Source organism: Ostrinia nubilalis, chromosome 11 (assembly GCF_963855985.1).
Source record: "Ostrinia nubilalis chromosome 11, ilOstNubi1.1, whole genome shotgun sequence".
Classification (NCBI taxonomy): domain Eukaryota; kingdom Metazoa; phylum Arthropoda; class Insecta; order Lepidoptera; family Crambidae; genus Ostrinia; species Ostrinia nubilalis.
The window spans coordinates 6,000,551-6,027,013 of NC_087098.1; the positions used below are offsets into that span (position 1 = coordinate 6,000,551).

A 26,463-nucleotide genomic window follows, 5' to 3' on the forward strand; every position below is an offset into this window, starting at 1 on the left:
TGTTTGTACCTGATGCGAAAATTCACCCCGTGTGGTCCGACGCATCCATCCAAGTGGAAACTAGCGGAAGTTATAATTTATGGAGCGACTTCCGGCCGAGTAAGACTGCCGACCTGCCTGCTGTATAATGCACGCCGTCTGAGATCTACTTAGAACTATAATTAACATGGCATGGGTATTAACCCTAAGACGTTTTAAGGCAATGTTTTGAATATGAGCTGGCTGTTTATGGTAAAATCTTTTTAGTTTTTAGTCCATGAAAAGATTTAAGGCGAAGTTCATTTCCACGTTTAGCTGATCGTCGAAATAAAATGAGCTTCGTTTTGTGTTCAGCAAGGTTCTGAGTGTAGGTATGCCACGTACCGGAAAACGTAGCGTGGGACGTTCCGTTCCGATGACCTGGTAAAGGTAGCAAGAAATGTTGATGATTATGAAAAGAAATTCAGTCACCTTTGTAAAATTTACCGTGTAGGTATTACTGATTTTCAGGTCAAACTTAATGTTAATTGCCGAATATTACACTTTATTACACTTCAGTGACACAATTAAATAAACAAGATAAACTCGTTGGTTGCGTAAATAAAAATTAAATGTGTAAGAAAATTATTACTGATGAGTTAACTGTTAACTTATCCAAACCACTATTATATTATGAATGTACCAGTTTTTAATTCGGGTAAGACATCAAAGTTATTGAAATTAGTGTTATAATAATTAAGTAATCTCTACAAATCATTGTATAGGCATATACAAACGTAAATGCAGTAAGTAGGTACCTACTTGTTTGCGTTTAGACACTCGCTTTGATTACGCTCCAGTCTTGGCTTCGGAAAGCCCAATTTTTGTATAAAAAATCATAAGTGAATCATAAGTAAGTAAAATAAAATAAAAAAGTCGTGTTAATTAGACCATTTAATGATCTTATTTTAATGATCTCCGATTTGTTGGATGTTAATTCAAAATAAAATGTTGTAAAAAACATAATAACATTTTAAATCATAAGAAAAAATTATAATATTACCAATCAAATAATTCTGTTACAGGTTATTACCGTGTGCATGCATTTATTTATTGGCGATTAAATAATTGGCAAAATATGATATTGACGTTTCCTGAATATTCATGAAGCGTTTAATTCGCTTACATAATTCAATTAAGTGTTTCTTAATTAATAGGTAATGCATTATTTTGTAAATTATTGCTGTAAGTAAAATTAAAAAACAATTACATGTAATTACTAAATAATATTTCTACATTCAGTGGTTATTAATAGCGAATCTTTTGATTGTTATTGTCATACTTATTAATTTGTTGCAATAAAATTACCTAAGAAATATTGTTCATTTTTAATTTGATTTATGGAACTTTTGTGCGTAAAGCATCCTCTATTAAAAATTATACACACCAACTTTTAACACAAAAAGCACCACGCTTTCACCGTGATTCAATTTCAAATGCTTCTGATGCTTACGAGCAGATGGCGCTAAACATCAGGTAAAATAAAAAAGAAGATGCATCGTCGATCAGCGATGACTTTGATGGCTGTCAATTTTACCAAATTTTACTGTCAAAATCTTTGCAGAATGCGGAATGGCATCTTCTGTGATGTTATTTTTGCCTAATTAATTTTCAATGTAAAGCCTAAAAATATTTTTTTCAGGCAGTAAAGAATTTATCGAAAGTGTTTCATCACATAATTTACCACAGCATCATCATATTTTGTATGCTCATTGTACAAGATGCTTCTAACGTGACAAATGATCAGGTAAATTAATTTATCCCATTTTTAATTTATTTAAATTCCTGTAAAAAACAGATAACAGCACATGACATCAGAATACGAGTATTCATTTTGTTCTACATCAATGCATCTAATTATTGTGTAGGAAAAAAAATTACACAGTGTGATGCATGGGCAAGGAAAGTTCTGGAGTGGAGGTAGGACATGGTGAACAGATGACCTTGCAAAAGTAGCAGGAAGGCTGCTACCAACCTGCAAATCTGGAAATTTAGGGTAGGCCTATGTTCAGCAGTGGACGTCCTGTGGCTGAAATGATGATGATGAATGATGCCGTCGTTCATTCTTTGGTATTAGCATGGTACAAGACTATTGAGCCCAACGCTTCCTAACACGGACCTTACCTTTCCGCGCATAGATGTCCTTGGAACACCGCTACATTGCGCGGGCTATCCTCAATGCTATACTTACCCCGCAGTTTTCTCAGTTTTTTCCTCAAAACTGATCTGAACAAGGACGTCTGCTTCAGGTAGCCTTCAACTGCATGATTTTGTTACAGTATCCTTTGGTCACAATTCGGCCAAGGCAATTCTATGGCAAAGAAGTCAAAATTGGCGAATTAAAACACCATGTAAGTGGATTGGCGTCATTTAATCAACCTTTATTTTATCTGTATGTGTAATTGTGTACATGTTAATAACGATGTTTTTATAGGTTTTTATAAAAAAGTTGGTAAACAAATGGAAGATGATGTACAGGGCGATATGTTCTGGAAACATCATCACGCAGGAAAGGGTGTTGACGTCATCGCATTGCTTTTTAACGAATAGGAAGAAGTAAGTTAGTCCTAATAAGTCTGTAGACCTAAATTATTTCAGAAGTTAACGTATAATGTAAAACTAATATCTCAAAGATGATTTTAAACACTTCACTTAAGGCAGCTACAATAATAGTCACAGATATTTGTGAAGAAGACCCTTTTGGAACTAATTTTGACCAGCTGCTGGAACTAATTTTGTGTCCAATGATGAAAAATAATTACCATAGAGCCTCTTTTCTAGGTACAGACTTTCCTTAAAGTATCTGAAAGTGGTGGGGGGCACGCTCAGCACATACCAACAGCACCCTATGCACGACTCCATACAGCAATGGCGGTCGATAAAGCACGTATATTCGCAGAAATTCTACAGATTTCCAGCTTACAATCTCGCTGTAGTAGTAAGTAGTCGTTTGTACTCTTTAATGCTTTTTACAGTTTTACTGATAATGACCAACGACCTGATAAAAGTAGCAGGAAGGCGCTGGATGCAGGCCGCTACCAACTGTGCAACTGTGCGATGTGGAAGTCATTGGAGGAGGTCTATGTTCAGCAGTGGACTTCCTATGACTGAAATGATTATGATGATGATGACTGCTTAACTTAAATATATCAGTATAGGCTCGCGTGATATTCAATAATGTAGTCTTGAACATCATTAATAGTTTTGAATACATTGCAACTCAAGTTTGTGAGGCTCGTACCTATCTAAAATGATGGTCAAAATTTTCTTAACTTAAGAATGGATTCAAACCTGCTACTCTATTTTGACCAGATTTATAGAGTCATTTCAGAAAGCTGACCTGAAACAGCTTCGTCTTGATATAAAAATGTCTCTCGGGAAAGTTGTAAGTTTGCAATCATTGTTTTTAATTTCACAGGTGGTGGAGAAACCGTGGGATTTCAACCAGTACGTAAACAAAATACCGTATGCGTCTAAAGACCACGACTTTGATGGAATATGTATGGCTATAGCCGTGAGGTCTGTAAAGGTAATTCAAAACTATCAACATTAAAAAATGTGTCCTAATAAATTTTGATGATAACGATAGTAATGTTTGCAAGAACGTAAGGGCATCAAGAAGATTAGGAGGTGCAGACAACGTCTAATTTTAATAGTTAGTGACACCCAAAGTAGCCGAAAAGTTCGCAACGTCTATGTTACAACACTAACGCGTGCAGATCGCCATATCGCCGGCGCGATCATAGGCCAAAGAATGTCATGGGTCGCGCCACCTGTCATGACCTATGATCGCGCCGGCGATGGCGATCTGCACGCGCTGGTGTAGTTGAAGCTTATGTGTGGTTGAAGCATTAGGTCACTTTGGGTGTCACAAACTATTTGACGTTGACTGTAATATCATCATCATCATCATCATTTCAGCCACAGGACGTCCACTGCTGAACATAGGCCTCCCCCAATAAGACTGTAATATAGTTCCAAAATAATGAACTGTCGTATCCATGACATTGACAGTGGGGCGCCACCGTCAATACCGGATCGCTGGTTCAGATTTTTGTAATGTTGGAAACCATATAGTTGAACGATGGTAGCGCCCCCCTGTCATTGAGTTTGGTGGGACAGTTCAGCGTGGGTCATCTATACCCCAAAGCATTAATGACCTTATTAAACTGAAAATTCCCAGCGTAATTTACAAAGCTGTTTTTCAAGCGTAGGTACTAGGCTACTCAACTTTTCCACTATTCTTGTATTGGTGTAGCCGTGTATCCCTGGACTTAAATATTGGTTCTGAATACCGTAGAGTTGGTCCACATCCAAGAACCTGTTCTCGGAGGAGTTCAGGATGATAAAGCGGTACGATTGCGAGAGGACTCTCCTCAGGAGTTGCAGACTTTACTTCTGCACAGGTACCGATACAAGCAAGTTGCTGTTAGACTCTATTGTAAGTATTGCTAATTCCTAATATTAATTTATTGACAACCTTCTATGATGGCCATCATCGATGATATTTTTGTTGAAATTAGTTTCGCAAGGGTTTTTCCCGTTTCCTCGTTGACCTACTAATTTATCTCGTGTATGGTAGACTTCCTGGTGGTCCTACTAGTAAAAGTAGATTAACAATACTAGGACTACGAGAAACTAGACTTCCTGGTGGTCCTACTAGTAGAACAAATTAGTAGGATCACGAGGAAACAGGGTTTCCCTCCCTCGTTTTTATTTTTGATAATTCATCCGACTAAACAAAATTTCTTTTTCCGATTCATTCTTCTGTGCCCACATTGGCTTCATAGATTTTTGAACTTGAAAACCTATTTCAGGAGTCCGAAGGTGGCGGTCTAATTTGTCACGGAACCGGCGACCCCCAAGAAGTGAATGAGGAGCAGGGCCTGCTGGTCGGCGTGACGTCACTCATCTACACGAAGCTCCCCACTCTGCACCACAAAGTGGGGCTGTTCCACAAATGGGTCACCGACGAAGCCAACACGAATGTAGAGACTCATAATGTGTTAATATTGTTCTGCTTGCTCATTAAATTGTGTATTTATTAATTCTCTTTTTATTTAGTCAAGAAATAATTTTGCTGTCCAGCAAATCAAGAGGCTTTCAGAAAAATCTAAAGGTGACTTACACGAGAACTATTTTCTGCTGAACTTTCCTTTGACAAGGAAAAATATACGATCGGAACACAAATTGTTAATTATAAAATCTTCCCTATTTCTTTCTTATTACTTTTACGTACACGGTAGAAACAAAATACACAAATAATGTAAACAATGAACAAATATAATAAAATAATAATAAAAAAACATGAATGGAGAACTATTAGCTTCATTTTTGTCTATAAAACGTGTGTAAGTAGATGTTCTAGTGAAGATGGAGCCGCCGATACTCCTTTTTAAGATATTCGCACAAGCAATGCCTACCAAAATGCCATTCGGTCCTTCAGATTTCTCTCCAGTACCAGCACACACTAACGGGCCGCCTGAATCACCCTGAAATAAAGTTTATTTATTTACTTTTTACCCCATCATGTGAAAAGAATCAATTAAGAGTGGCAATAAAACAAACAACGCTTAAACCGCTTGTACCTACACGCTAAGAAATGTAGCCGGGCCTACGTAAGAAATCCGTGTCGTTTCTGCACACGAACCGTGTAGGTACATTGTCCAAGCGCTGATCATAAAATTATTCTTGTGCTACTAAACACGACACGCGGCGGACGCGCACTGGGTGACTTTTCGTAGCTAGGTCCGACGAAAAACTTGTCTTGTCTGCGGCAGACACGGTGAAAATTCTTAGCGTGTACAAGAAGCCTTCACTGCGATGGTAATAATGATACACACCTTCCCAACATCCGTTTTCACTCCTGAAGTGCAGACGAATGTCTTCATGTCGGCGCTTAATTTCTTGCTACACCAATAATTTGGTACCAACTCTAACTTGGCTATCATTAACTTTGAGGAATCTATCTGAAAAAACAATAAGTGCTATACAGGCGATGCTCATGAAAACGGGTATTGATTTCAAACATTGACATGATAAAAAAAATAAGTAATTTAGTATCATACATGATCATCGATCACTCTATCGGATCTATTGGGTTTGGGTGTATAATACTTGATGGACATTATTACATTGGGACGTAAAGAAGATAGCTAGCAGTCTGAATGAAAAAGTGGGAGATATGGTCATTTCAGGGAGGCTTACGTCCAAATTAGGATAGTTAAGCTGTGTAGGTACAGCAGACAGACTAAAATGATGGTAAATGAAAATGAACAAAATGGCAAACCTCAGGTATATGACTTATCAGTCCAAAGCCTGAAGCCACACATTCCCCCCGGTAGTCGCGCCAGCGCTTGGCGAACGGAATCGGGGCGATGTGTGCGTTGAAAACAAATGGCTGTAATGTCGTCTGAAACATTTATCATTATTGCTAAGCCTAACTAACTTTGGACGACAAAACATTCTTGATAATTTTAAGGGTGAACACAAACTAAAGTAAACAAGACAAGTCTTTTTGGACTGTTACTATTCAAATTATCTGCAAATTATTTTGAAAAAAAAATTACCACAACCGCGACGTCATGTTCTGGAAAATCGTAGCCTGAAGGGTAGATAACGTTTTTTAGCCTTCTCCATTGCGCGCCTGAGGGATTGTCTTGAGGTCGGTACCTTTCTTTACTGACGAGAGTACCCGCCACAGCAAAATACACCCCCACTTCTTTGGTGCTTAATATTCTAAATGACAAAAATATCTGATATGTGATATGCCATTATTTATTGAATAAGTTTGCAAATTACGTCTAAACTGTACACACGTCAATTCTCCATTTGCCTATGGTAGGTACCTAAATTAGAGATCAGTAGACCTAGGATGCGCGCCGCGATAAGCGGTTATCACGCCATTTTATCGATTTTGTCCTTGCATTTTGACGTCGATAAAGTATATCACGGCGCGCATCCTAGCCCGGCTGGTGAAGGTTACGGGAAGCGCCTGGATGCGAGCAACACAGGACCGGTCGTTGTGGATATCCTGGAAACATTATAAGTTTGAAAACGTGTTTCAGACGTTACTATGCGACCGGTAACAGCTTCAAACCTATGAATGATTGTGATGCGTATTGTAACGAGTTTGATGGCAAAAACCAACATAAGAAACTAACCAAATAATTGCTTAGAAGAAGCCTTAGTCCAGTAGTGGGCGTCATTTCATTAAAACGAAATAAGAGGGGGTGCTCCTTTAGTGGAGACTAGTGCTACTATTAATAAAATATCCTTGCTTACATAGTTTCAGTGAAACAACCCGATTTTTTATTGTGGTCAAAGCAGTGGGCTGCGGAGACCAACTTCGAAGGGGCAATGATACTACCGCCGCAAAATGTGTCGTACACTTTGCTGTGACGGCTGTACCGCTGTTTGAAGCCTACCTGAAACAATTATATTATTTTATTTAAGCCTTATGCAAGTAGTCCGAATCTATAGAGCCAGTATCAGTAGGAATACACCGCTGTACAAAGACTTCGGCTTCTTGAACACGCTAAGAAATTTCACCGTGTCTGCCGCAGACAAGACAAGAATTTCGTCGGACCTAACTCCGAAAATGTATCACAGAGTGAGCGTCCGCCGCGTGTCATATCTAGCGCAGACAAGAATTATTTTTTGGTCAGCGCCGGAGCAATGTACACGGTTCGTGTGTAGAAACGACACGAATTCTTGCGTAGGCCTGGCGACTTTTCTTAGCTTGTACAAGCGGCCTTCCTCTAATATGCGACTAGGTAAAATAGCGCGTGAGAAGCATCTCCAGCAGTAGATTGTTAATAGACTTATGAAGGATACAATTTAATAACATTTTGCTACTACTACTTACTATGCTTTGGTATTTTGAGCACAAATCTATGTGAATCTCTATGTCATTTAGGTACTTATACCTACCTACTTTAATAGCAGTCTGTAACAATAAACGCTTAACTTAACTGATAGGGTATATCTCCAAGTGCAGCAGGGTAGCCATTCACAATCCGTGGTATCAAGGAAGACTCATTCACGAATACCGGCTTTACCATGATTTGGCACAAATATTCCCTAAATATGCCCATGAAAAGAGCAAGATACCAATAAGTAATAAACATTTTCAAAAACTATGAAAAACTTGTGCTTCAAATAATATGTTTATCACAATGTTAATCTATGAATGCTAATATGAATGGTACGATTAGGACAGGCATGGCTCGTTTTATGGTATTTTAGCTTAATATAAGGTTTCCTTGTATTTTGTTGAAGAATTAATGCAAATACTTGTAAATGTTATTTGTTTTGACAAGATTTATATATAGATGACCCACGCTGAACTGTCCCGCCAAACTCAATGACAGGGGGGCGCTACCATCGTTCAACTATGATGGTTTCCAACATGGCAAAAATCGGAACCAGCGATTCGGTATTGACGGTGGCGCCCCGCTGTCAATGTCATCGACAGGACAGTTCAGTATTTTGGAACTATAGAAAAGGGACAAATACAAAATGCCAAATGAATATTCTTAATCTGTGGTAGTTTTAGATCTTCGCTGAGTACCTCTACCAAAGAGGTTATTTATTTCTACAAGCATAGCCTAGGCTAGGTTTCTGAAATTCTGCAGTAGTGGGAGTGCTGGTATCAGAATAACCCTATCCGTCTGATAAGCGTCGTTTATAAGAGCCTTAATCTAAATCTTAGTATTTATATAAGTTTTATGTAGGACGCAAGTAAACAAACTTCTGAACAAAACATGCTAATTGTGTGTTATTACTTGATAAATATTAATAAAAGCTTGCATAAATGGGGGTTCTTTAAAATAGTGGAAAAAGAAAAACAAAATAAAGTATGGAAAATCCGTAATGTAATAAAATAATTTGGTAACAATAACATTTTAATGTTTGACCGCCGTTGACTTCATTTGGTCCGATATACTGCGCATAAGAGGAGACCCTGGTGAAGAACGATCCGGCCCTACTGTGGCCGCTGACGATGCCGACCAGGATGCCCTTGGAACCTTCTTCGTGTTCTTTGGTACCGGAACAAACCAACGGGCCGCCTGAATCGCCCTGAAAATTAGGTAATTGTAAGCAACGCACATCACTACGGTCCCGTTAAGGCTTGGTATTTCTGCTAAAGTAGGTATTTCGCGCTGTCAAAATCTGCGCGCGCAATACTTCGCCGAAGACAGCGCGCCAAAGAGCTCTCGCGGCTACACAGTATAGAAATACGCAGTTTAGAAATACGCAGTTTGTTAGGTTAGGTTGACTTCCTTCCGTTCAAGCACACTCACAGCACTTTCTAATACAAATCATATCCAAGTGATACAAATTAAAACAACTTTCAAAATTTTTGGGAATATATTTTAGAATCGAATAAATATCGAATATAACTGCCAAAGTTAACACGGTTCAAAGAGGCGTGGCGTCACCCGACCTTCCGGAAGTTCCGCGCCGGCTAAAAGAATTTCAAGATTACGTCACCCGACCAATCGGTAGATCCTCGGGAGCTTGAGCGATTGGAAAAACATTTTATGATCAGTTACTCGTAGTAGCGATTATTTAGAGCTTGGATAATAAATTATAGTTGTTGCAATTCACAAAGCTTTGCATGTGGTTAATTACATTAATCAGTACACGCATCAATTTTGTTCAGTCTTTTTGTTTATTAAAAAATAAAAATATTATACTAAAATTGCATACATATTTGTTTGTATTGGTCTGGGTGTTTTCTTTCCATAATTTATGTATAACGTATGTACGGGGCTCTGTATCGAAAATCACTGTGAGCAATAAGCATCACACACGGTTACCTGGAGTGCATTACCGCAGCAAAAAGCTTGCCATCTTAAATGAACGGTATAATATCGAGGTTTCGTCAGTACAGTTGCGAACAAAGGTGTTTGTGTAGTAGTTGAGTTGAGAGGTCAGATTATTGAAATAATAAAACGAACATTTTATTTTTTAAATACATTTTAAAAATAATTTACATTACAGATAACAATGAGAGGATGACATTGCAAGGTGGTGCCAGTCCAGTCTTAAATCCGTTGATATATGCTGCATCTGCCATGTTTTTGGCTAAAAGATTCTTCTATCTTGCAGTTTAGAATTTTATTACAGACCTCAGACAGTATTTTTGGAAAACTTTTACGCATGGTGGAGGAAGGGACGCTCTAGAGACTCAAGTGTAGAAGGAGTCACATGAACTCCAAGTTTTAAATCCGTTGACATCTGCTGCATCTGCCATCTTTTTGGCTAGAAGATTCTTCTATCTTGCAGCTTAGACCTTTAGCTACAGACCTTAGACAGTATTTTTGAAACATTCTTACGCATGGTGGAGGAAGGGACGCTCTAGAGACTCAAGTCTACAAGGAGTCATATGAACTCCAGTTTTAAATCCGTTGACATCTGCTGCATCTGCCATCTTTTTGGTTAGAAGATTCTTCCATCTTGCAGCGTAGACCTTTAGCTACAGACCTTAGACAGTATTTTTGTGAAAATTCTTACGCATGGTGGAGGAAGAGACGCTCTAGACACTCAAGTCTACAAGGAGTCACATGAACTCCAGTTTGAAATCCGTTGACATCTGCTGCATCTGCCATCTTTTTGGCTAGAAGATTCTTCTATCTTACAGCTTAGACCTTTAGCTACAGACCTTAGACAGTATTTTTTATTATTTATTTGTGTCAGTGTGCTCTTCTAAAGAGTGTAAGACGATTGTATGTAGGTACTATTAAAATGTAATTTTAACTCATTGGTTTTGTCTCATATTTGAGGAATGTACTATGTATCATGAGTAGTCTTCGTTTAAAAGGATGCGAACGATTTAAATTTCAATAGGTAGACAAAATTGATAATTTGTAATTATCAAAAATTTAAGCTTTCTCCAGTAACACTGATATCATTATACTGTGACTCATCAAAGTCATCATTGTCAAAAATATTGACAAATCGCGAACTGTCACGGCCAAAAAACTGACACGCGTCCGTCCTCCGTAAGCGCCACCGCGCGACTGATTGAGATTGTCCAAGCCGTCATGGACGATTTTTTCCACATTTTTTAACATAGTAACTAAATAAGACGCAATATAAAAATTTCATCCGTTAAAAGCCCTCAAGTTATTTCTGAACTTTAGTTTAGTAAAAGATTTAGAATCTCAAATCGCTTATTTTAAAAATAAAACCATAAATAGAAAACGAATAGAGGTAACTTTGGGAATTTATTCTATCGAGTCAACTTCATCAAATCGTGTTTCCATCCGTTAATAGCCCTAGAAAATATCCTCAACTATGCCCAATAAAAATCTTAGCCTTTAATTTTACTGTTTAGTACCTCAAAAATTAAAAATGAAAACCTCATTTTCGCCATTTTCTCTGCTACCCGGCCTTAATACGAAAAGCGGTGCGATTGAAGGCGGAGAAAGATCCAACTGTAAAAGATTGAACTGTACTAATGTACTTAGAATATTCGAGAGTCAGCCAAATGCTTCTGCTGCATTACCTTTGTTGTTATAGTTCCAAAATACTGGACTGTCCTGTCGATGACATTGACAGTGGGGCGCCACCGCGGCACCGTCAATACCGGATCGCTGGTTCAGATTTTTGCCATGTTGGAAACCATATAGTTGAACGATGGTAGCGCCCCCCTGTCATTGAGTTTGGTGGGACAGTTCAGCGTGGGTCATCTATACTAGATTGCATGTCATGTCATGTCAATGACATTTGGGCTCGCCATAAAGTAACCCTATGAAGGCCTATTCCACTTTGGTCACCTAGATTAGATCACCCAGGTGATCAAAGTGGACTCCACGCGATACTTTGGTGTCCTTTGATCACCCATGGATAAGATCACCTAGGTGATCAAAGTGGACTACTTAACCATGGGTGATCAAAGAACACCAAAGTGTCGTCTGGAGTTCACTTTTATCACCAGAATTAGATCACCGGTAGACAATATCTAGACCCCCTTAACACGTATACACGTTCGTTGCTCATAATTAGAAAAAGACGAAATAATATTTACCTGTGCAACGTCTGAAATTTTGTCCGATGTGCAGATGAAACTCGACATATTCTTACGATGCATCTTCGTGCACCAATAAAGTGGCAACACTTCTAAGGTGGCAAGCAACAACTTGTCTGAAGTAAGCTGTGACATAATAATATGGAACATAGGTAGATACATAAGAATAAGATTGATATTAAGGTCTTGTTAGATACATAAACAACTCAAATTACCTTCTTCTTTTTAGATCTTCGTCCGTACCCAGAAACCAAGCACTCTCCTCTGTAGTCCTCAAAGCTTCTAGCGTAAGAGATTGGAGCGATATGCTCGTTAAAGTTAAATGGCAGTAATGTGATCTAAAACATTACAAGTTACAGTTCATCATCATTATCATATCTTTCCAGAGAGATCAGGTAAAAGGCCACCTATGGTTTTTCCAGTAATAAACTAAATAAATAACCAGATTAATAGTGTACCACAATAGCAATGTCGTTGCTTGGAAACCTGTAGCTGCTGGGATATGAGACTGTGCTTATTTTTCTCCACTGTGCGCCCGTTGGTTTGTCTTCCGCTTGGTATATTTCGCCATTGAGCAAAGTACCGGCCACAGCCAACTTATTCATTACTTCCTCACTTCTTAGTACGCTGTAATATGAAAACTTTAGATAAAGTTAACACTACGTTTAAGACTGAGTTCCTGAATAGACACCGCGTGCGCATTGTGGGTTGTCACTTAGAAAGATGGATAGACGATCTATTCAATCTGCTTATGACAGAAATTGGGGTAGAATAACCAAAAACCGGACACGACCAGTGTGCATTAGAAGATTCCTTTGTCTTATGGACTAACATTAATAACAAAGTCTCGTCACCAAGTCGGTAGTTGAAAACAGTGCCTTTATATTAATCAGTGTTTTACTCGAGTACCTACTGTGTAAAATGGTCCCAAATCCAATGCTCAAAAACAATGATAGTTATGCCCAACATTGATTGGTCTATTTCTCTTTCTTGAAGAATCCTCACGCCTGTAAGTGGAGCTATTTCTGCTCAAATTAAATTTTCAATATCTTACATTGATTCACCAGAGGATTCAGAATTCCTGGCCTCAAAGCAATGGGCTGCGGTCACCAGCTTAGTACGACCAATGATGACTCCGCCACAGAAGGTATGGTAGTATGACACACGGGTAGCGATCGCTTTAAAACTAACCTGGAAGGACATCATCAGTAAAGAAATTCAATGGAGAAAGCAAATGAATATATAAACAACACCCAGACCAATACAAACAAATATGTTCTTGCACACAAATGTTTCCACTGTGCGGGAATCGAACCCACGACCTCGGCATATACCTAACTATGTTCGTTACGAACCACTACACAAAACGGTCGGCAAATCTTTCGACCTTAAGGTCCGACCTACTGGTAGATCTCAATCCCTCTCGACTAGGGGTACTGTATGGTAAAATGGTAGAGGCAGATTACCTTGATAATTAAGTGCAGACAAGCCAGAGAAGGCTTCATTTATAAAAAAAAGAGAATAAAATACCTGATAGGGTACATCCCCCAAAGCAGCCACATAGCCGTTTACCACTCGCGGTACCAACGCCGACTCATTAACATATACCGGCTCAATGATAAACTGGGAAAAAACTGCGACAACACTCAATAAATTTAAAACGAAAGCCAAAATACTATTGAAAATCATGACAAAAATAACTCAAATGACAGAACATGACAAGTCCATAAACACGCAAGGTTAATCAAAGTTAGGGCTCGCGCGCACCTTTGACTTTTGTCGTCGTGACTTTTTTGTCACTACTCTGAATCCGTGCCGCTGCAGCGCTGAGTGAGAGCGGAATCTAACAGAATCTAGCCCAAACATAAACTAAAGCTTCAACCACACCAACACGTGCAGATCGCCATCGCGCCGCGCCGGTACCATTACAGGCCAATGACAGGTCGCGCGACCCATGACAGTACACTTGACCTATCATTGGCCTACGATCGCGCCGGCGATGGCGATCTGCCTCCCTAGACAAAACGCACTTTTTGATCGAATCGAAAATCGAATCCGTCAAAACTCCATACAAAAAAGGGGCGTTTCGACCACTTTTCGACTGGTTTGCGATTATAATTTGCACTTTGTCTAGACCCACTGCACGCTTTGATGCAGTTGAAGCATAACAGAGATGAGCTCAGATAGGTGTTGCCTAACTACCTAAGTTTAAATGGTACAGAACTCTTCGTTTACGAGTCCAACTCGCACTTGGCTTGGTTGTGCAACTATTAGGTACCAATTCAAAATGAATGTATTATAATACAAAAAGTGTATGTGAAAATCATTGGGGGACGCTTATGTTCAGCAGTGGACGTCCTATGGCTGAAATGATGATGAATACAAAAAGAAACAAAATATCGTAGGCTATATATTATTAATACAAAAACATAAACAGAAAAGCATATAACATTGAAGCTCGCTTTATTCCGTATTAATCTCGTATAGGCTGAGACCCTAGTAAAGATAGTGCCACCGTGTCTCCTTCTACGGCCGAACATTTTGCCGTTTAAGACGCCTACTAACATATTAGAGTTGGTTCCGTTTGGGCCAACGATGGTACAAACTAGAGGTCCGCCGGAATCACCCTGAAATTGTAAAGGTTTATTTTGTTATTACTTTACCTCATTGAAACCGAAGTAACTAAAACACCGACCTATATTAGTGCCACAAAAAGTTTACAACACTTCTTTGTTACGATTGGAATAAGGTTGTATTCTCAACGTTTTGGGCACTTGGGTGTCACGAACTATTCGATGCTGACGGTGTTTATATACAGTGAAAGAGATTCAAAGATAAAATATCATGAAGCAAGGAAAATGAAGGAACACCACGGACCTATGGTTTTAAAACTTATTTATCTATCATAAGGTGGAGGCGGGAGGTGCCTGGATGCGGGCAGCGTAGGACCGGTCGTCGTGGAAAACCTTGGGGGAGCCCTTTGTCCAGCAGTGGATGTAATTTGGCTGAAACGAACAAACCAATCATAAAATGAATTGGTGGAACATACTTTAGCAGTATCCGACACTTCTCCTGAAGTACAGATATGTCTTCTCATGTTCTTATTGTGTCTTCTGTTGCACCAATAAGATGTCAGTAGCGGTAAATTTGCGTACAGCAACTCTTTTGATCTTTCCTGTACCACACAGATAAAAAAAAACATTTTCTATGGCCCGGCTTCCATCAAAGCTGAGACGCGACGCGGCAAGAGATGTGCGGCGAAGCTGGTGGGTTATTTCCACCAAAGCGGAGTGAAGAGAAAATCTGATGGGTTATTCAAAACTCGTCTCTCGTCTCCACTCCTCTCCGTTTTGGTTGAAAGCGGCCCTAAGCAAGTCATTATTGGCATGCACTTAGACGGTTATCACACTGCGCCGCGCTCCGCCGCGGAGCGCGTGATTTTCATATAAAAAATCACGCGCGCGGACGCGTTGTCAGTGTGAAGTACCGCGCGTGTTTTCTATACAAACTGAGGTACTTGCATACAATGATTAAATCTGTCGCCCCGCGCTCCGCGGCGGAGCGCGGCGCAGTGTGATAACCGCCTTAGTCTCTAGCGTGCCACAAGGAGAAAACATACATTTATCTACTAGAATAGTAAACACATGACCCTCCTTGCGTTGCAAAGTCAGATAGGGAAGTCAGATCTGGGGGGGTTCGGGCGTCCCCGCGGTCTCCAGGTCAGGCTCCACACAGTCTGCTATCCCTGCCTGCCTCTCCGGGCATACACGAAAATGCCTCGCTCAACTGCCATACTCTTCCTACTTATTCACTCTCAACAAAACATAAAATGAAAGCACAGAGAACAAAGAAAAAAATTAAACAGCGGTTGCACGTCCTCCCACTTAAAGTGCACCTCACCAACATACGAGGGCTGCACTCCAATCTCTCTGCAGTCCACCACCATCTAGAGACTGAAAAACCGCAACTGCTGTTCCTCACAGAAACGCAGATCAAATGTCCAGCCGACGCAGCATACTTGTTCTACCCTGGGTATACACTGGAACACAAATTCCAAGCCCGCGCGGGAGTCTGCATCTATGCCCGCGATGACATTTGCATCAAGCGTCTCAAATGCCTGGAGGTTCCTGGATTTTCTGTAATTTGGGTTTTGGTGGACACAGGCCTAGAGAAATTACTCTATGCCTGTGTTTACCGTTCGCACAGCGGTGACCATGAGACAACCCGGCTGTTCGACTACCTCAGCCAATCAGCTGATAAGGCACTAGCCCGATACCCCTCTGCCCAGTTGGTGATTTTGGGGGATTTCAATGCACATCATCAAGAATGGCTCTTCCCATATCAGGTGACCGATCACGCTGGGAGAGAGGCACGTAAACTAGCTCTGACACTTGATCTCTCCCAATTGATAGACTGTGCAACCAGGGTCCCGGACGTCGACACTCACACAGCCAATTGCCTAGACCTTGTGCTGACATCAGATCCAGACAGATATTCCACCATGGTTGCTGCTCCTCTTGGAACTTCTGACCACTGCCTGGTGAAAGCTGTATCGTCATACTCCCCATCCGATCGTGGCCCTTGTGGAGTAAGAAGAGTATGGCGATACAAGTCAGCAGATTGGGACGAGATGCGCCAGTTTTTCGCATCTTTTCCTTGGAGGCCGGCTTGCTTTTCTTCTCAAGATTCAACGATTTGCGCCGATGCCATCACCGAGGTTATACGTCAGGGTATGGAATTCTTTGTTCCCTACTCAGACATTGCCTCAGGTAGCAAAGCTCGCCCTTGGTTCAATGCTGATTGCCGTCATGCTGAAGCGTGTAAGCAGTCGGCGTTTCTGGCATGGGCAGATGCTCGAACGCGCGGCTCACCAGACACTCGCAATCTGAAGAAAGCCTACAACCAGGCATCCAAGTCTTGCAAAAGAACACTACGCAGGGCTCGCTACGACCATATTGGACGCATTGGCTCAAAACTTGCTTCTTACCCAGCCGGGTCTAAACCGTTTTGGTCCCTTGCCAAGGCCATCCAATCCAACTTCTGTCGCCCCAGCCTGCCACCACTGCTGAAACCCGACGGCTCACTGGCTCACTCTGCTGAGGAAAAAGCGAATCTTTTTGCCACCCTGTTCGCTGATAACTCCCGTCTTGACGTTGCAGGCAAAATACCACCCTCATTACCCCCTGCCTCCACCACCATGCGTGAGGTCCGCATACGGCACAAAGAGGTTTTAAATGTCTTACGTTCTCTTGACGTAAATAAAGCTAGTGGACCTGACGGAATTCCAGCGATAGTCCTGCGTAGTTGTGCGCCGGAGTTGTCTCCTATTCTTACACGCCTGTATCGACTCTCACTTAAGACTGGACTAGTCCCAAAATCATGGAAGCTTGCCAACGTACAGCCCGTACCTAAAAAGGGCAGTCGTGCTGATCCAACAAATTACAGACCCATCTCTGTTACGTCTATACTCTGCAAGATAATGGAACGTGTCCTCAATGGCCGACTCCTGTCATACCTTGAAGAAAATGACCTACTCAGCGACCGTCAGTATGGGTTTCGGTATGGTCGTTCTACAGGTGATCTTCTCGTGTATGCCACACACCTATGGAGCGAGGCCATTGAGAAACATGGAGAAGCTCTTGCCGTTTCATTGGACGTATCAAAGGCATTTGACAGGGTCTGGCACGGCAGCCTACTAAACAAGCTTCCATCTTTTGGAATCCCTGTTGGCTTCTGCAAATGGATCTCCGATTTTCTTGAGGGACGATCAATAAGAGTAGTTCTTGAGGGCTACACTTCTAGTCAACAACCTATTGACGCTGGCGTCCCTCAGGGTTCGGTGCTGTCTGCAACATTATTCCTACTGCACATCAATGACCTGCTCAAACCCGGTACCTTTGGGTACGCAGATGACACGACAGTGACAGCCAAATATATATCCAACGCAAAAGCCGACAGGCGTGAGGTCGAGTCTTGTCGTGAGTCCCTAATTGAACGCTTAAATTTGGCCCTTCAGGATGTCTCTGATTGGGGCGATGCCAACCTGGTCCAATTTAACGCGTCAAAAACACAGGCGTGTCTGTTCTCCGCCAAACGAAGTCCATTTCTTATGGCTCCAACATTCCGAGGTGTGCCTGTCAAAATCACCGAGCGACTGCAACTCTTGGGCATTGAAATGTCCAGCAAGCTGAACTTTGGCGAGTACATCGAATCCATAGCGAAAACTGCTGCCAAAAAGCTTGGTATCCTCTCGAGGGCAAGGCAGTACTTCTCCAAGAAGCAAAGGCTGCAGCTTTATAAAGCACAGATCCGACCTTGCATGGAATACTGCTGCCACCTCTGGGACGGCTCTGCCAAGAAACATTTGGCTGCTTTGGATTCGGTGGAAAGGCGTGCCAGAAGACTTATCGACAGCCCTACCCTTGTTGAAGCGGCGCTCCAGGAACTTGACCATCGCCGTAAGGTAGCATCCCTATCGGTTTTCTACAGGCTACACTTCGGAGAATGTGCGAAAGAATTACATGAATTAATTCCACCAGCCCCCTTCCATCATCGGGGAACCAGACGCAGGTTAGCGTACCATCCCTATATTGTTGACATTCCACCAGCTCGCACTAAGCGTTTCGATGACTCTTTTATAATGCGAACAGCTAGGGACTGGAATTCGTTGCCTGCTGCTGTCTTTCCCGAAAACTATAATCCGGGCCTTTTCAAGGCGAGAGTGAATAGGCACTTACAGGGCAGATATGTACCATCCTAGACCGCATCCCACTTAACATCAGGTGCGATTGTGGTCAAATACCTGCCAATTCAGTTCAATTTTGGCTAGCAAACTGACAAATGTGTGAGATTTTGAATTTTAATGCCGTTTGTACACGCTAAGAAAAATCGCCGGGCCTACACAAGAATTCGTGTCATTTCTACACACGAACCGTGTACATTACTCCGGCGCTGACCAAGAAATAATTCTTGTCAGCGCTAAACGACACGCGGCGGACGCAGTGTGGCAAATCGAATCGCGTAGCTAGATCCGACAAAATTCCTGTCTCGTCTGCGGCAGACACGGTGTAATTTCTTAGCGTGTACAAGAAGACTAACCATGTTTTCAAAATAACATGTAATTACATACGCTTTCGCTGATCCGCCCATAGCCCGACATCAGACATGACCCCCGGTAGTCCATGTAACGTCTGGCGTAGGCGATTGACTTTATGTTTGTAGTGTACGAAAAAGGTTCTTTCACACTCTGAAAATCAAAATAGCTAGACGTTTAGGATTAGCCATCTTTCATAGTGGTATAGGAAAAAAGTTGGATCTACGAGTCGATTCTAAAATTATATCCCCGCCCCTTCTCTTGATGTGTAAAGGATACAATTAAATATTCAAACATTCAGAGCTCAAATTCCATTGTATTGCAGTCTGCATGATGATGAAGTATACTTATTGCGTCTTTCGAATGGAATGGCGAATTGTGAAGGGTTGGATTCGATAAAGAAGTGAATGGGAAGTAAAAAGTAGGTAAATTATGAAATACAAAAATATTGCGCATGCTGTGCCAGCGCTTCAGACTAGGATAAATTTTCATGCCGTTGTCTATACATTTCACAGATAAAATGTTTACAAAAAGATGTAGGCCTACCACAACAGCGATGTCATCTTTGGGAAACTTGTACGAGCCGAGATAAGTAACCGCTTTGAGGCGCCTCCACTGTGCGCCTCCCGATGTATCGTCCCCCGTGTAAGCCTCTTCGTTTTTGAGAGTCCCCGCCACTGCGAAATATTTCTCCACCGTTTTGCCAGACTGCACACTGAAGAAAAAAAATTAGATCAACGCGGAACTATACGTGAAAATGCCTATACGTAAGTATGTTATAGGGCTGCTCGCCTATAATATTTTTTAATTACATCTGTCTATTTGAGTTACTTTCCAGATTTGTGATTGTAAATATTAACATATTCTTTTTATTTAAACGAATTAAATTCCTTGTGAAAGAAATAGGAAGTGTTCAATAATAATGTATAATGCATGCTCTGTTTTTTTTATTAGTAGATTTAATAAAAAAAATCCTATATAAGTACGAGTTATAAAATAAGTTTCTATGGCTAAAATACTTTTATTTCAATACACTTAACAACCTCTTACTTACATGTAAGTAGAAAAACAATTAGATTCATCCGATTTAAAGCAATGGGCCGCAGTTAGCAGTTTCTTCGTCCCGATTATAGCTCCGCCACAAAAACTGCTATACATATTTTTACTTTTATCGCGTTTCTGCAGTCTTTTGAAACTTATCTAGAAATTAAATCGTCATTTCAACCAAATGACTTCCAAAAAACTCCACAACACAGCCTGCATCCAGCCTACGTTTCTCAGCCCCAACGGCCATCAGTTCTATGAGCTACCACTTAGGTTTGGCAATTTTACGAGAAGTTAATCCAACGTGCCAAAGGTCTTAAAGCAATACATAATTAGAGGACCAGGGTCAAACCAAGCAGAGCATTCATGATGGCAACAGACAACGGCCTATAATAGGAACTTCCAAATAAGATATTTTTAAGGATAGTAATAATTCGTTCAACCATTGAGAAAATAACAGCTACAGCAACTTAAGTATATTGGTCAAAATACGCAATCAGCCTTTACGCTGTTACCTGATAGGGTATATCCCCTAAAGCAGCAGGTTTTCCATTGATGATCCGCGGGACCAAATCAGACACATTCACGAACACGGGCTGCTCCAGGATTTGAGCCCAGCTCGCCTTGAGCAGGCACATCAAAAGTAGAACCATACCTACGTTACTACTTAGAAACATGGCAAAAAGAACTACGCTAATAAATCTAAATCTATATCTATTTATGAATTCTTCGAGTGCAATCCTTCGTGCAATTTGTTGTTGCCTGCTTCCAAAATAAAATCATGACCCAGACACAATGACAGACATAAATATTTTTTTTATATGAAGTTTTACGGCTCGAGAAACAGACAGAAACCACAGATAACTTTACAAATTGTTTGCAGAGCTAAGGCCCGGTTTCCACCAAGGCGAAGCGGAGCAGAGAAGTGTTTTGAATAACCAATCAGATTTCATTACTTCCATTTCTCCGCTCAGCTCCGCTGGCTCCGCTCTGAGCCGCGAAGCCGCCGCTGTCAAATTCTATACAAAAATTTGACGACCTGACCATTTCTCCACTTGGCCATAGATAGGGTTGGCAGGTGTCCGGCTTTAGCCGGACATGTTTGGCTTTTTACAGTCTTATCCGGCCAAATATTGTCTTGTCCGGCCTGTCCGGCTTTTGTTAGGTTTTAGAAAGTCGAGCCACAGAATAATATCGAGCACACTTGGGCATAGGATGTTAGGATGTTGGGCTACCGATAAGATGATGATGATAGTTACAAGGTATGTCCGGCCAAATTAAACACTGAGTCCGGCTTTTGTGTTTTTGGACCTGGCAACCCTAGTCATTTGGTCTCAGAGGCTTTGGTCACTTTGGTGGAAACCGGACCTAAGTAAAAAGATGTAATATTAAAACACAATATTATTGTAAGTAGTATATTATTACCAAAAGAATATAATAATAAAAAATTACAATATTGTAACTACATGCTTTGCTTTTGCGTATCAATTTAGAATAGGCTGAGACTCTACTGAAGATAGTACCGCCCGCCAATCTTTTGGTATTATAAAGGAGTTTTCCATTCAGGACGCCTACTAATACTTTAGATTCGTTTTGATTGGGGAAAGAACAAACTAAAGGTCCGCCGGAATCACCCTGAAATTATATAAAAAAAAGGGTTAGTAAAACTTATTTTTTCAATTTGACACCTACTTATTTTCCGGGAACTGGAACGCAAATCAGAAAGATACAATCAATAATGCCCCTAGAGTATAATTTGTGACAGTTTTTATCCAGAAATCGCTTCATGAAGCAAAGCTATTTCGAAATAAAGCCTTTCTAGGCGTAGATTTGGCGTAGTACTTTGCACCTTTGAGCAAACTAAGAGGGACTACGAGTCGTTCCCATCGCTGCAACGCCTGTACAGTCAGAATCTACAGCTTGATCGCCAATGAAATCCACTAGTGAAGGCCAAGTTTATCTCTATTGGACCTTATCTACACTAATATTATAAAGAGGAATAGGTTCAAAAACTACTGGACCGTTTTTAAAAAATCCTTCACCATTCGAAAGCTACATTATCCACGAGTAACATAGGCTATATTTTATTTTGGAAAAAAATAGGGTTCCGTAAAATTTTTTTTTTCGGAGTCCACGCGGGCGAAACCGGGGGCGGAAAGCTAGTAAACACTATAGATAGGGTCCAATAGCACCTCACTAAAAGTAACTTTGAGGCAGCAATGTTAAATAAATTAATAACATAAATATGAACTTGCTTTAGCAGTGTCCGATATTTCGCCTGAAGTACAAATATGTTTTCTCATATTCATATTGTGGTTTTTGTTACACCAAAAGGATGTCATTAACGGTAGTTCGGCGTACAACAACTGATCTGACATTTTGGTATTCTGTAAAATAAATTACAATGCCATTACATTAAGCTATTTTACCAAAAAGAAAGCAATATACATTCGGCGTCAAAAAAATCGCACCTCCCGCGACAATTACTTTGAAAATTTTCTTCTAACACAAACATGGTCCTTCATCACTATTGGTGTTATTTGAAAGTCCAATAAATAAACTTAAAGAAACCTTTAACAGATGCATAGCGATTTTGTAACCATAAGAGTTAGCTGGAGGAAGAGACACTGGAATTCACTGGATCATTCTAAAGACACATTTTTGCGGTACAAGGTTGGTTGGTACCGCAAAAATGTCCTTTAGTGAAATAAATAAATAAATAAATAAAAAATGTATTTATTGCCTTCGAATTAGGCTTTCAAATGATACCAATATTGGTGGTATTTACCATAGGTAAAATGTCGTTGTGGAAATCCTTGAGGGAGTCCTTTGTCCAGCAGCAGTTAATGGTAAAATCTAAGTTTGGGGTGGGACTAAACTATTGGATGTAGAAGACTCTTTTAGATGATGAAAAAGCATCACTAACTTTTCTGTCTACGAATCCAAATCCTGACATCATGCATGATCCCTTGTAGTCTCTGAACCGTCTTTCGTAAGAGACTGGTTTTACATTGTCATTGAATCTAAAATTGTTCTTCACAAACTGAAAATTAAAATACCCTCTAAGGTCGAGTTTCCACCAGGGCGGAGCGGGAGAAAATGTACCTAATGAAACGTTTGATTATGGACCAATCAATGAGGGTTTTCGCGTATGAAAGATACGCTAGATGGCGGGACGTGGATGTGGGGTCTGACTGCTGCGTGATTGGTGGATTTTGACATATCTGTCAATATCATGTCAAAAATAACCAATCATGCAGCATTTGGACCTCGCGTCTACGTATTGCCATCTGGCGGATTTTTCATACGCGAAAACCCTCATTACATGCTGTCAATTTCATTCAATCTGAATGACATCTGATTGGTTGTTCAAAACATTTCTCTGCTCCGCTCCGTCTTCGTGGAATCCGGGCCTTAAATTAAAATACTAGACACTACAGTGGGCTACGGTTCCAGTTCCAGCTACCCATATCCCTTTTTTTCTCTCGCTTTCATCAATGGCGATTCCTTGCGATAAAACGAGACGACCTGACCGGAAATGGGTAGTTGGAACTGTGGCCCATAGCTACCTACGTAGGTACATTTAACTGAGGCAGACTATTTTCAACTTAATATTACCTTAACTTATTAGTCATCTATGGTTTAACTATAAATTAATGTGTAACGTGAAGTGCCAAATTGCGGAAAATGGCAATGGAAAACGAAAAAGCCTTATCTAATCCTTTTTAAGCTATAAAGTATAATGGCCGTTTATTTCAGGCACCGTCGACTCGCTAAGGTCGCGCTGTGGTCGCGCGTTTGCGTGAAACGCACGGTGGGCATATACCGTAAAACTGGTTCATTATGAAGATTTTTTATACAATAATGTAGTTTTAATTTCATAAAAGATTTACCTACCACCACGGCGATGTCACCTTTGGGAAACTTGTACGAGCTGGGGTAAACGACCTTCTCAAGCCGTCTCCACTGCCCGCCTTCTTTTGGGTTCGCCCCGCGGAATACTTCAATGTTTTTCAGGCTACCGGCCACCGCGAAATATTTCGACACTGCCTTGCCAGTTTGTGTGCTGTGTGAAAAAATATTAATTAATTACCTTTAGTTCGTCCGGTCATGTAAGAGTAGGCGCATACCGTTGATTTTTCGTCGGCCGATAGTTTAGTCGGGCAGTTAATCAGTATGGGCATGTATGGGAGTGCGCACACTACGCCGAGTCGATTTGGCCGATTCTTCATACAATTTAAAATCGGGCACAACTATCGGACTAAAAATCAACGGTGTGCGCGCCTACTAAAAATCAAATCATCAAATACTATCGGCCACAGTTGCAGTAGTATTACCGTGGTTGCAGCTACCCATTTCCGGTCGTCTCGTTCTATCGCAAAGAATCACTATTAGATGAGAGCGAGAGAAAAAACGGAACTAGGTAGTTGGAACTGTGGCTCACTATACATACGAGTACACTACATAAACTATGTCTATGTTGTATGGTTTCTATCTTTTCAGTTCATTTATGAAGCAGTTACTGTTTTTCAGTTTACGCAGTCGGGTGTTTTGTTTTTTCAATAACATATTTTTACCTTAAATCATGCAACCCAAACCCCCTTATTAATAAAAAGTTACACCTAGGATGAGCCAAGATGTAACTTTTATTAATCGGCCATTCTCAGATGAGCTAGTTTTTGCGTGTCCGGGCTGTTAAATCGTTAAAAATGACAAATTAGAGACATGCGAGTATTTTTATATGTTACTTAACAATCCTATCCAGTTGTGCATTAAATCATAGGCCTCTATTTTAAGTATTTGTGACTTAATTAATTTCATGAACCTCTGTTCTCTAATTACCATGACGCGTCCGCACACCGACTTAATGTTAAAAGTTGGCTGTAATTTTTATGTCGTATAGATGTGGTTCACTCCATTCAACATTTTAAAGAGTACAAAATATTGTCTTATGCATAGCAAAATATCTATTCAATAGAACCATTCTGTAAATAACTAGAATTAAAAAACTGCTTGTCCGAGCGAAAGTCCTAATTCCCGTGACGTTTTCTGTTTTTGGGCACACAAGCCTAAATAATAATATTTGACAAATCATTTACGCGCGCGGCGCGAGCCCTTAGTTAGTTCTAAGACCTGTTAGCAAGTAGACGTCTATTGCGTTGGCGTACCGTCGATGAATTGCGTAAGAGTATAATTACCATATCTTTGGTTTTCAATTTTTCTATTTACCATGTCCTTATTTTTATATTCGATTTTTGAAGGTAGATCCACGTTGTTAATTTAAATAGAATCAGTACTTTGGCCTTCATACGTTGTAGTAAGACAGTATTTGCATACGCTGCAGATTTTGGAAATTTTGAAGAAAAACTATCGTTTTATAATTTCCATGTACTAATTACCATATATTTATAATCACCGTTGTATGAAATTATTACCTACAAATTGCACTCACGATTGAATAAGTATGATGATAAAATATGAAATATACCTAGACTTTCCCATAACAACTTTACGGACTTTTCTTCCAATCTGACATCAAAATTTTGAAAAGCTTTCGTTAGAGTAACCTCGAAATAGATTCGATTTCATGACGAATGTTCAGCTTCAGTTGCTGCATGGTTGTTGGATTTTAGAGTATATTTTAACCCCTAAGGTAACCCCACAAAAAGAAGTTAGCTGGAGTGAAATCGGGGCTTCTCTGGCGTGATCACATTAAGAACAAAAGGGAACAAATCAACAGACAATGGGACTTTTCAAGACAAGAGTGTATAGGCACTTTGTACCATCCTAGACTGCATCCTAACTGATTTGTTATGCTTGGAAAAAACTTCGTGATATGCAATGGATACTGGGCAGAAGAAGCTTGGAGAACAAACTATATACAAATGCATCCTAAGACCCATGTAGACATATGGCATCGAAGTAGCCTCGCAAATGTAGAAATACTTTAACGTTTTCAAAATAAAGTATTAAAAATCTTGAGCTGTGCACCTTGGTTTACAAAGTCCACTGAAGTGCTACCAAACGTCAAAGAGGGTGTAGAAAATTTCTGTAAAGCTTACAAACAAAGACTAGACCATCATGAAATCTATTTGCTGCATCCCTTCTAAATTCTGAGAATTCTGCATTCAGGCTCAGGAGAAAGCGAATTGCATCAATCTGAAAACTTGTTGTAAAAGAATCGAGGTGACAAATCATGGGATATGCAGAGCTGGAAACTGTCATTATTACAAATTCAATTTAATCTGATAATGGCTGATGGCTGATCGCA

At 40.4% G+C, this 26,463-nt stretch overlaps 1 protein-coding gene across 2 annotated transcripts in view; it reads right to left on the minus strand.

The window, feature by feature from the left end:
* Nucleotides 1-5,280: 5,280 nt before the first annotated feature.
* LOC135076152 (venom prothrombin activator notecarin-D2-like) overlaps nt 5,281-26,463 on the minus strand; it is a 220,340-nt gene continuing 199,157 nt past the window's right edge. The window contains exons 1-6 of one of the 2 annotated variants that reach the window (XM_063970621.1): nt 7,993-8,130; nt 7,303-7,441; nt 6,588-6,756; nt 6,308-6,430; nt 5,862-5,983; nt 5,281-5,510 (exon numbers count right to left, since the gene is read on the minus strand). In XM_063970621.1, the coding sequence (XP_063826691.1) occupies nt 5,969-5,983; nt 6,308-6,430; nt 6,588-6,756; nt 7,303-7,441; nt 7,993-8,029 (483 nt within the window). In that variant the 5' untranslated portion in view covers nt 8,030-8,130 and the 3' untranslated portion in view covers nt 5,281-5,510; nt 5,862-5,968. Of the gene's footprint in view, nt 5,511-5,861; nt 5,988-6,307; nt 6,431-6,587; nt 6,757-7,302; nt 7,442-7,992; nt 8,131-26,463 lie in introns of those variants that run through there. The other variant, XR_010258187.1, reaches the window with a different exon arrangement.